This window comes from Sinocyclocheilus anshuiensis, unplaced genomic scaffold (assembly GCF_001515605.1).
Source record: "Sinocyclocheilus anshuiensis isolate Anshui unplaced genomic scaffold, SAMN03320099.WGS_v1.1 scaffold68, whole genome shotgun sequence".
Taxonomy (NCBI): Eukaryota; Metazoa; Chordata; class Actinopteri; order Cypriniformes; family Cyprinidae; genus Sinocyclocheilus; species Sinocyclocheilus anshuiensis.
This window is the reverse complement of record NW_015555741.1, coordinates 1,871,592-1,883,643: the sequence shown is the minus strand read 5'-3', so window position 1 is coordinate 1,883,643 and position 12,052 is coordinate 1,871,592. Positions and strand designations below refer to the sequence as shown.

Below are 12,052 nucleotides of genomic sequence, written 5' to 3'. Positions count from 1 at the left end.
TGTGTTTGTGTGTGTGTGTGTGTGTGAGAGAGTGCTTTAATGTGCTATAATAGTGCAGCTGCGGTTTGACGAGTTTGACCCGAATGCGATTAAACCCAGGACATCTCCGCTGCGCTGAATGATTCCCTTTATTTTCACTTTTATTTGTCTTAGTGGTCTAGCTCTAATGCCCTGAGATTTGAACCACTAAACAGGATCAATAGCATCAGTGTGTGTGTGTGTGTGTGTGTGTGTGTGTGTAAGCACCAGCTGAGCGCGTGAAGGCTTTGAGTAACTTTGAGTGACTTTGTAACACAACAAAAGGGCTGTAATTTGTTCCAGTCAACTTTTATTAAAAGTTCGGACTGTTTTATGCACAAAACTTCTTGCACTTCTCTAACTTCCATTGCCGTTACATCACTCATCATTTGTGCGATAAGTCCTTACACCCTGACAATAAAGTCTGCGTTTTGCTTTCTTTGTTAGTCAAAAGCAGCTCTGGGACAATTCCACTGATTCGATCAGGGATGATTTAACTGTGCATAATTTCTGTTGCAACAGTGATGTAGTAACAGCATCAGCAAAGTGAACCATAACAGCATGGAATTAGATAACGCAAACCTCTGCCTGCTAAGAGCCTCCGGCACGGATTCAGAACAGTGGGAATCACAGACAAACAAACGATCGAAATGCTGAACTGAAACGCAGAGATCTTATTAGTGATCGACCGATATTTTTTTTTTTTTATAACCGATACCGATACCAATTATTTGCATGTTTATGTGCCCGATAACCGATATGCAGAACCGATATTTATTTACTGTTATAAAGTAAATAAATGACTGAGTGAAGTAAGTCCATACTTCACTTTGGGTTTTCCTCCTTTCAGTCATCTTAAAAACAGTGTTGAAAATTAGCAGTCTTTCATGTTAAATTTAATCTTCATATTACAACAATAAAAACATTTTATTTATGAAAAGCATCAGCAGCAACACTAATAAGCAAAATAAATGTAGAATGTCTAATGTTTTCAAATGGAGAAAATAAATAAAGGACAGGAGTCATCTTCATTTTAAACTACAGTTTTAGTAGGTTTATAAGCTGTTTAATAGGCTAAAGAGTGAAGAATAATTCACTGGATAATGTTAATTCACTGAATAATATTCTCTGGAATATTGGAATATAACAAACAAAACATCGTATTTTATTGCATTTCTCAACTGGTATGTTATATCAGAATTACTAATGTTTTTGTCGTTCTAGATTATGAAATGCCTGCTGACAAAGTGCTGTTTATCTATGCATTTATACAGAACTATACTCAAACTGCTATCGCTCGCGGAGATAATAAATAATTAATTTCCATAGAGTTGTATTTATTTAGATGTGTATTAGCTAAATAATGGTTATATAGTAAATGTTAATATAATTTAGGGTGTTTTAAACCAGTGAATCTTGTTAAAAGTTACATGCGGTGGCAGTGGCGTGCTGGAGCATTTCCTGAGCATCAACCCGGAATCAACGGGTCAACTCCTTCACGAGACTAATGTGGTATGTTATATCAGAATTACTAATGTTTTTGTCGTTCTAGATTATGAAATGCCTGCTGACAAAGTGCTGTTTATCTATGCATTTATACAGAACTATACTCAAACTGCTATCGCTCGCGGAGATAATAAATAATTAATTTCCATAGAGTTGTATTTATTTAGATGTGTATTAGCTAAATAATGGTTATATAGTAAATGTTAATATAATTTAGGGTGTTTTAAACAAGTGAATCTTGTTAAAAGTTACATGCGGTGGCCGTGCTGGGGCATTTCCTGAGCATCAACCTGTGTCCTGTGAGTGAACAGCAAAATGTAGACGCCTTCACGAGACTAATGATGAGCATAGACAACAGAGAGAGAATTAAATTCAGCGCTTTTATTCATGGCTGCATTATTTAATTCGTGCAAAGTTATGTCTTTATTGGGACAGGACTTGACAGATTATTTTTAGCCGACTCCAACTTCACGTGACTAATGATAATCATATAGACAACAGAGAGAGAATTAAATGCAGCGCTTTTATTTCCAACATGCGCTCATTCATGGCTGTATATTATTTAATTCAAGCAAAGTTATGTCTTTATTGGGACAGGACTTGTCGGATTATCTTACGTGACTCAGTGAGTTCGTCTCTATTTCTTAGAGACAAGCTGCATAAACTATCTACATTTGAGGCATTTATGTAACACATCTAATATGTGCATTAATGGCTGTTATGAAGTTTACTAATTACAGCAAAGCAAGTACATATGCTTTACCGTTCGTCTCTATTTCTTAGAGACAAGCTGCATAAACTAGCTACATTTCAGGCATTTATGTAACACATCTAATATGTGCATTAATGGCTGTTATGAAGTTTACTAATTACAGCAAAGCAAGTACATATGCTTTACCTATGCACGCTGTTGTTGTTGTCTCGTCTCCCCTCAGACGCCGTGCTGCAATGGCGATCCTGCACGCAATTCTCAAAATACCCACAAGATGGCGACGTTTATCGGTGAATCCGATATAACAAAACCGATTATCGTAAAATGCTTAAATATCGGGAAAAGTATCGGTAAATCGATATATCGGTCGATCTCTAGATCTTATCTTGTCAGTCAAGCAAGATACAGTACCATCTTAGGTTGATTTGAGGAGCTCACGATCAGAAACACCTTGATAAACATCAAATTTATTATTTTTTATGTCATAAAAATAACTTTTGACTTTACTTTTTTTAGATCATTTAGGTTCGTATTGTCTCTTCTGTCTCTGAGCTAATTAGCACGTACCTTAACAAATGGCTCAGTGAATTTCAATTATGGGTTTTCAATAGTAGTGTTTGAACAAAAAGAAAACTTTGTCCCAGAGGTTATTTTATTGATTTTCACATCGGAGTTTGACTTCAAAACTTGTCAGTGCTAACACAAAGGAGCCTGAAGAGGAAATGTGTCATATATTTCCCAAAAGGTCAGAGTCAGCCCTGAGAAATGAATTCAACTGCTATTTGTGGAGCTCTGGTTGGGTCGTTTTTTTGTAATCATGTGACATTTGAGTGGTACAAGCACACAATGGCACTATAAACCATACAGTTCAACTGTCCCAAAAAGCTAGTATACTGCCTACATAGGTAGCTACTTTCTAAGGCAGCATGTTAATCGAAAGAGGAGCTCATAAATAACAGATTCGGAGAACCCTTCATAGGCAGCCACAAAGGCAACTCAACTCATAATTAATTCAAATAGAATTGACTAGCATGCAGCTAAGGTAATGATGCAATACTCTAATAAGAATAAAAATACACACAAAAATTGGGTTCATTTTATATTGACTTTATTTATTTTCCATACTTAGAATAAACAATTCAATAGAATTACATTCATGTTTAAATGTTGTTTTATTTATATTTTATTCAGCAAGGATGCATTCTAAATAAACAGTTCAGTATAATTAGATGTTGAATTATATTTATCATCCATACTTACTGGAGTTGAATGAAATGTCAGTATATCTTCTGTATTACCAAAGTTGTCATCACTTTGTGCTTGAACCACTACAGAATGAATCTGCCATGGATGAATGTTTCCACTAAGCTTGTCGCAATGCGTTTTGGGATTAGTTTATATATGCTGAACGCTGGCTTACAGTGATGCATCTTAGAAGGCAGCATGATGTTGCTACCAATCTTTTGGATCACCGAAACATGTCTATTATGCCTTAAAATGTGGTCTCGTTAGATGTATGCCATTCTGAGCTATTTTAGCATTTGGAAAAACACAATAAGCGTGATTCATTATAACATCTTTCAGCACTGCATTAAAGCATTTAACAGTTTTGTGTCTGCTGTCAATACTGCAGTCATTAAATTAATGACAAACATCTGTTGCATTCGTGTTTAATGATATTTAAAAGTACTTGAATATCGGTTGAAATGTTTGTTTTTTTTATTGATGCCAATTGGCCATAATTCACATGGAGAAACGCACCATCGGTCTACATTAATAACGCACGCATTATGCACTTCGCTACATGAGGCATGCAGTGGGCGATCATTAATATTTCATGTGCACTTCATAGGACAGCCTAAACTTTCCGTGTTTCCATGACGGCAGAGGAAAACTTACACGGACTGTTTTTCGTTCCAGCTCCCAGAAGAGGGAGGAGAGAACTAGTTTATGGAAATGGCACATTTAAAATGCTTTCCATAATTAGTTCAGCTGGGAGGAACGGGATCTCATATTCAGCGCTGGAAGCTTTTGCCTACTTGGCATTATAAGCGAGACTGAGGCTGCTACATACATACTAATTGAGCAATTAGACAGAAATATGGATGGTCCAGCTACTGGCGAGAGCGATGTCATGTTGTTCCTCATCTTCGCTGCTCTTCTAAGGGAATATTGGAAATATATTTCCCTCATGCTCAGCTTACTCCCATTGATTTGCCATGCGACCGCCAATGAAACAAGCGTGTCTTTGACTAACAGTACAAGAATCAGTGCTGCCGTCAGTTCGTACTGTTGTATTTTTACTTCAAGCGCTGTGAAAATCTGCTGAGCGCACCTTATTATCCTCCTTAGATGTTCCGCAATCGTTTAATAGGTTTTATCAGACTCGTTAATGGGCCGAAGGAGAGGCGTAGATCTTCAGTTCCTGCGAGACGAGGCACTATTTCTGTTCTTTTGAAATGATTCTATTAGGCTGAATTTAGTGCGATGTATTGTGTTTGTCATGTTTTTGAGGAAAGGTTCAACGTGCTCTTTGGAGGTAGAAAAGAAAAAGTTACGCAGACATTCAGAACGAGTAGGTGGTGCCAGATTGTTTGAACTGAAGCTCGACTGGCATCCGAAGCAAAATACAAGGAATTTCAGAGCTGGTGTGAGGATGTTTATTCAACACTTCAATGAGCATATCAGATGAGTTGCTATTGAGTTCGGTTTAATTTTGCAATAAGCATACTGTTTATTCACTCATAAATATGCTTTGATCTCGATTTCAGTGAAAAATCCATTCCAAACCGGTTTTTACATCTTGTAGAGCACATAAGATGGTGTGAACAATGTTCTCTTTTCTATGGAAAGAATACAAAGTAAAGTGTTATAAAACTGCTTCATGTGACTCGTGTGCTGTATTCTGAACCATGTGACATATTTGTGTAAGGGACAAAAGGGAATTTCAAAGGGTCGTTCACACCAAAGATGACGAATATACTCAGTTAAAGGATTATTAGTTCACCCAAAAATGACATTTCTGTCTTTAAATACTCGCTACAATAACTATATAGCAATTGACACCAATGGATGGTAACTGATTACTATAAGTGCGTTAAAGGGATAGTTCACACAAAAATGAAAATTCTGTCATTAATTACTCACCCTCATGTCGTTCCAAACCAGTAAGACCTTCGTTCATCTTGGAAAACAAATTAAAATATTTTTTATGAAATCCGAGAGCTTTCTGACCCTGCATAGATAGCAACGCAATTGCCAGAAAGGGTGTACGGACATTGTTAAATGTCCCCTGAAATGCTTAGAAACACGCAGAGTTACTCTGTGTGTTGACTTAATTTTAACTGAAACAGGAAGACAGGGCGGGACATATCAAGCAGCCCCACCCCTTTTTATCATCATGCTGTCGTTGCCACATTCAACTTGTGTTTATTCGGTGTTTCCAGTTGCTCTGCTGGTTTTGTTACTGGTTTTATCGGTTTGCTTTTAGTTTAGCCAATAGCGTTCGTTTATATCAAAGCTTGGGCTAGAGCCGTTGAGCTCCGTAAAGCGTAATTGACAGGGTATGCCAGCCACAATCTCATCCATATTGCTATAAAATACAGCATTCTGTGTAGAATTCAAATAGCTCCGATACATTTTGTGGTCTGCGCCGACTCGCGCATGTGATCCGCTCCGTGCTATCGTGTCTCTGGACCGGAGCAGAGTGTGTGTGCGGTGCGGTGGTTAGCGTGAGACAGCGCAAAACCAGACTTCTTTTTTTCCTCAATGGAAAGCATATTTACACTGTTTGAATCGTTCCCTGTCCCCTATATAGTGCACTACGTGCCATTCACTGTACAGAAAACACTAATTCTGTGGACAAGTGACCGATTTCAGCCGCGGCTTCAGCATCTATTTTATAGTGTATGGGGCGGGCGCTTCGGATTCTAGAGAGCATTTGATTGGACAAAGTTTGATGAGACGCTCAAGTACGATGTGACGTCAAAAAAATCATTGAGCCGTTTTGGCGGAAGTGACGAACTGCAAGCTTTGAATGCTTGTATCTTCTAAATGCGAATTTTGACACTCTTTTGGAGCACACTGCCTTATAGATAACCTTAAGACTAACATATTGATACTAACACCCAAAAAACTTTAATTTTGATTTCATGGGGACTTTAAAATAGTCCATGTGATCAACTGTTCATTTTATGAAGCTACAAGAATTTTTTTGTGCACAAGGAAAACAAAAATAACGATTTTTTTCCCAGCTTTTGAATAACAAAAACATTGACAGCCAATCAGAATCCACCAGCTTTGAAGAGCTCAAGCATTTAAAGTGGCAGATGACAAAACTGCAGCGTGCGTTTATAATAAGCAGACCGTTACTGTGCGTTTTTACATATGCTATACAGTTAGCATTCGTGGTGTGAATGGCCTTTAGTGTCAGTTCACAGAAAATCTCTCAAAAATCATGCACACTTTGTTTGCAAAATTTGTTTGCTTGAAACATGCAAGAACCAATCATTGACATCAAACATCTTTGTGTAATTTTTGAATATGCTAAATCAATTCCAGAACCAAGGCAGAGGACGATTTTCTGTGTCTTGCATTTCTCAAAAAATGCTTCAGAATACAGCAAACGAGTAATATGAACTACTTCCTGGAGCTTTTTGGTCATTTTCAATGCTTTACAGCCCACGGACATTGTATGGGAAAAGTGCAGCTAGGACATTCTTCAGAGCTTCTCATTTCGTGCTCCACCTGGCAAAGAAAGTCATACGGCTTTTGATCAACATGAGGGCGGGTATAAATGACAGCATTTTCATTCCCGTCTCAACTAATCCCTCAAAAACGTCTCCATCTCTATCAGCGCCTCTGTCATCTTATTAAAGTCCTCAGCGGCGAGATTGAATTTTATTACCGTCTCAGCCCTCAGACTTATTAAGAAGAATGGCCTCTTTCTCAAACGCCTGGGCTCAGGGAGCAAGCCGCCCTTTTAGCACACAAACCGAATCTGGTCTCAGCTGAGCGTGAAAGGGCATAGAAAAAAATAGCCATACAAACTAACAAAAAAAGGCCAGTCTGACTTCAGTAGACCTGTCAGCACTGTGAGAGCACAGCGGTATTCCCAGTTCTCTCCAAAGGCTGTCTAGTAAATCAGTACCTGATATCCCGGCTCTCACGGAGGATGTTTAGATATAAAAAGCATCTCTTGTGAGCTTTTGTTAACTGAACTCAACATTTCACACCCCACGTTAAATGTAGAAAACTCCCTACTGCCCCCTGTCTGCGCTTCACAGCACAACAGCAAGGCTTTAAGACATCTGACAACAATGGAAAGCCAATTAGGATGCAAATATCACTTCAAAATGTGAATCACTTTTTTTCCCATGTGTAATCTTTATTAAACGTCCACTTTAATGTCTTTGCATTTGCTTTTACGAGTCATTTTTATGAACACGCACTCTCAATATCAAACCAAAATAGAACATAAAAAATATACAACAACAAAAGAATAAATTATCCTCTCAATTCACTGTCATTTCTTTAGAAAAACTACAAAAGTCATTTCCATCTCAGAACACACAACAAATAAAGGACATCTAACAAAGAGATCTGCCAGTATGGAAAGCGTACGCACGCATGGAAATGAATCAGACCGAATTACAGGAGCAAGCACGCGCTACGTTGGGCGTCAGAATGTGTTCCAAAGCAATCGGACAGACGTTTGGCACTCCATACTCGGAGTTCATCCTGCGGGGAATTATCTTCCTGATAGGACGCTACTCCGGAACTTGATTAGCTTGAGAAGCCGGCTGATGGCCTGACTGATGTAAATGGACGTGAGCGCACTACAGAGAGATAATCAGGCATGGAGTTGGAAGTCGGAGAAGTAATTTAAGATTTTCCCAGGGGAGACAGACAGACAGGCTGGGAGAGGTGAGACGCGAGACGACACGTTGATGGACAGACAGCATTCTCATGTTCAAAATTGTCAGATTCGAGCAAACCGAGGTGACAGACAAAAGCCAGAAGGGACGACTGAGATGGCTCTGCTACACATTACAGATGGGTTTCCTACAGCGAGATAAGGCCTAAACGCGTTTTTGTGTGGGAAATTGGCTAAATCTGAGTGCAGGAACCCGTCGCTACCTGCACTACAATCGGATACGAGTTCGGTTTACCTGAAAATACTGCGAGTATGTCGATGACTAAACTGATCTAGGTCTTGAAATAAGACCATCTCTGCATATCTGTTCCCGAACTGCATTTAAATACGGCTCAAACCTGCATATAATATGACAAAGTATAAATGCACATTCTGCGGCTTATTACTATGCCAGACACGATCAAAATGGTACAAATAACAAAAATGTGTTGCGGCTAATCCACAGCTAGCTTATTAAGAAGCAGCTTTATTTATTAACAGAAGATACGGTGGATAAAGATTGTAAATGTCAGCTCTCGTCGCGCGATTTGAGCCCGACCAATGAAAGAGCTATCCGAAGACCCGACCGATGCTAGATCACAGACGTCTTCTTCTGTCAGCGAAGAGTCGGGAGCCATTCTAAAAAGAAAGAGATCTGTAAATGCCGTGTCTGTTACAGCACTGACAGCCTTCGCAGGCCAAGCTGGATGATTGACATTCATAGAAAAATAAAACATACGGCCGCCGAGCGTAGGCAGAACCGTCCACAGCAGAGATAAAGAAATAAAAGAACTGCGTGAGCTCAAACGACAATGACACGGATTCAAGCGTAGCATCCAAGGCCTTAGGAATAGAAAACAAATAAAATGGAGAAACAAAGCTTCACATATTGCACTGAGTCCCACAATTTTGTATAGCTCCAGTTGTGTATGTAGCTTTTGAGTTATTTACATACGAACTCCAGGGATGAATGAATTAATGAGAAAATGAATGCGAAACTGTCAGCAGTTCCAGCCAAAGACAAAAGGGAAAAAAATAGAGCTCAAAAAACAACGGTCGGCACTGCTGGAATAAAAAGATGTTCACCGATTAGTTCTCTGCCTGATTAAATCTCTCTGAAAAGTACAAACGCACATGGACATTCTTATCTCAGCACCCGGGCCGGCTACCAAATCTGACTTTGGCTGGAACGTTCTCATCCTCGAGTCTTTATTTCCCATTTTGCAAGGGTTTAGTTAGCGCTTTCGTGTTGATTCAGATACATTAAATCTGGATAAACAATCTCCATAAGAGTCCTCTGCTCATCCAGCTGTGGTTCTCTGCTGTAGCACAGGTTCCAAGGGTCCACACGGAGAGCCCGGTTCTGGTGCAACATCGTTCTAGCACAGCTTGAGCTTGTAGGTGGAGATCTCCATTGGCTCCAGATTGATGGAGGAGTCGTTGGAGAGCGGAGGCTGAGAGTGCATCAGAGACAGAGACATGGGCTGCAGGAGCTGAAGATCTAGCCCACGGAACAGCCCGGAAATGGAGAGCTGGGAAGACAGATCAGAGACTCCGATTCAGAATGACTAAAAATAGACTTTATCAGACCTACATGCATCCACACAGTTTAGACCCATTCAAATGAAGTGAAACATGACTACAACGCAAAAGTATCAAATACTCACTTAGAAATAGTATGGTAATATTTTCAAATCAATGTGAAAACATTTAGATACCTAAATTAATTGTATATACTAATATATTGTATACAAATATATATGTGTGTGTGTGTGTGTGTGTGTGAGTGAGAGAGAAATAAACAGCTAAAATTACTAAGTGGAAAAAATTAACTAAAATGAAATAAAAACAAATTAAACTTAAATAGTAATATATAAAAATAACTAAAAATGTATAAGAATGACCAAATAAAATTACTAAAAATTAAACTAATTACAATGAAAACTGAAAATATAAAAATAAAAGCAAATTCAAAATATTAATAAAAACGATAATAGTATATAAATAATGCTAAAACAACACTGACATTTTAACACTAGAATTTTATAAATAATCATATATATATACACATATACATACATACACACATTATTCATTTATAAAATATTTACACATTTATTCATTTATAAAATATTTCTATTGTTAATAATAGTGTTAAATTATGTCAGTTGTGTTTTAGTATTATTTCTATACTATTATCGCTTTTATGGATATTTTGAGGTTCCAGAGATATATATATATATATATATATATATATATATATATATATATATACACACACATATACATATATATATATATATATATATATATATATACACACACATATACATATATATATATTATTTTTTTTGGCTTTGGCCAAAAAATTTGTAAATTCTGGTGTTTTGTTTTTATTCAAAGGTACTTAAGACAGATTTTCCTCATGATCCTCTTGTTGCAATGTTGGGATGGGCCCCTTTTCTGGAGACCTATAGTTTTGATCAAATCCAGACAGTTCAATACAGAATGACAATAGCAAAGACGACAATTTCGTTCATGTGGAACAAAGAATTTGTACCTAAATTTGAGACGTGGCTTAGAGAGCTCAGCAATGTGTTACATATGGAAAAGATTAGATGTGATATTGTAGGTAAACTGAAGAGATTTTTGTGGATTTGGAAGTTCTTCTTTGAATATCTGCAAGTTGACCATTGATAACTGTATTTAACCATCTGGACACATACTTTAAATTTTATAAAGTGTAGCAATGTGTCACAATTCTGTTTTTCCATAATTGGGTAAACATTGGTATTGGTATATTTTATTAAGGATTTATTTTTATTTATTTAATTTTCTCATTTTTTATATGTGTATATACAGTATACATATGTATGGATGTTGTACGTTTATGGGTGTGATTCAAGTCAAGACACTGACCTGGCCTTGTGTGGTGGTACAGTTGAAACCAGGGTTCTGGTCCTCCAGACCACAATCCAGGCCCAGTCGATGGAGGAGCAGAGCCGTGTAGGGAGATGGAGAGTGAGTGTCCTGCTGAGAAAATGAAATGATACCAAATAAATGCCAGTAAAAATAAATCCCCCTCTAAACACCCAGACCACAAAATCTCAAACACTTGAAATGTGAAAGTTTTTTTCCCATTTACGAACTCTAAGTCCTCATCAGTTTCACAGCAGGCGAAATCGATACTAACACACATTTTTCTCCCACGGCTCTCATTTACCAGGCTTTGGATGCTCCTGAGGTTCAGCAGGTGGAAGTCACAGGGCAAGGTGCCAGCCAATGGAGCGAAGGTACGCATGGGCGGCACGCCGTGTTTCCAGGGCAACACGGGCAGTGCCAGCACCTCATGGTTCAGGATGGTGGAGGTCATGTGACTGAGCAGCGACGGGAAGCTGACTGGTCTGCTGTCCACCGGCTGGAAGATACAGACATGTATCAGGTAACTTTTTAGGGTCACGGTATGAGATGAGCTCAGTACAGATTCTGCCTCTACATACTACTGATCTACAGCCCGTTATCATATAAAAGGTTTGGGGGCACGGCAGCACAGGTAGAGATAGCGGACAGGAAACCACCTTTGGCCTCTTAATCCAGGTGGAAACCTGTCGCTTGTTGCTATGGAAACAAGCTGAACTAGGGCTCCACAAAACTGCTACGGCGCTACTCTCCACCACTGCAATAATGTTACCTCTTCCTGGCCATCTCCTAAAATACCAGAAATGATTTTGTTTATCATGTTGGTGAATCTGGCATAGGAGCCAGCAGGCTGCATGCATGAGGAGAGAAAGACAGGATAATAAGTGATAGATAGACAGACAGGAACAAAAAACAAAAAGAGGTTATGATATGTATAAGGGGGGCATGATGAACTGGAATGGAAAGAAACACAAGGGGGCGCT

General features: G+C 38.5%; 1 protein-coding gene across 4 annotated transcripts in view; it reads right to left on the bottom strand.

Moving 5' to 3' along the window:
- Positions 1–7,232: 7,232 nt before the first annotated feature.
- LOC107673231 (mannosidase, alpha, class 2A, member 2) overlaps positions 7,233–12,052 on the bottom strand; it is a 40,097-nt gene continuing 35,277 nt past the window's right edge. For 3 of the 4 annotated variants that reach the window (XM_016466744.1, XM_016466746.1, XM_016466745.1), the window contains exons 22-25: positions 11,842–11,919; positions 11,374–11,568; positions 11,070–11,183; positions 7,233–9,682 (exon numbers count right to left, since the gene is read on the bottom strand). In XM_016466744.1, the coding sequence (XP_016322230.1) occupies positions 9,530–9,682; positions 11,070–11,183; positions 11,374–11,568; positions 11,842–11,919 (540 nt within the window). In that variant the 3' untranslated portion in view covers positions 7,233–9,529. The remainder of the gene's footprint in view (positions 9,683–11,069; positions 11,184–11,373; positions 11,569–11,841; positions 11,920–12,052) is intronic. The other variant, XM_016466747.1, reaches the window with a different exon arrangement.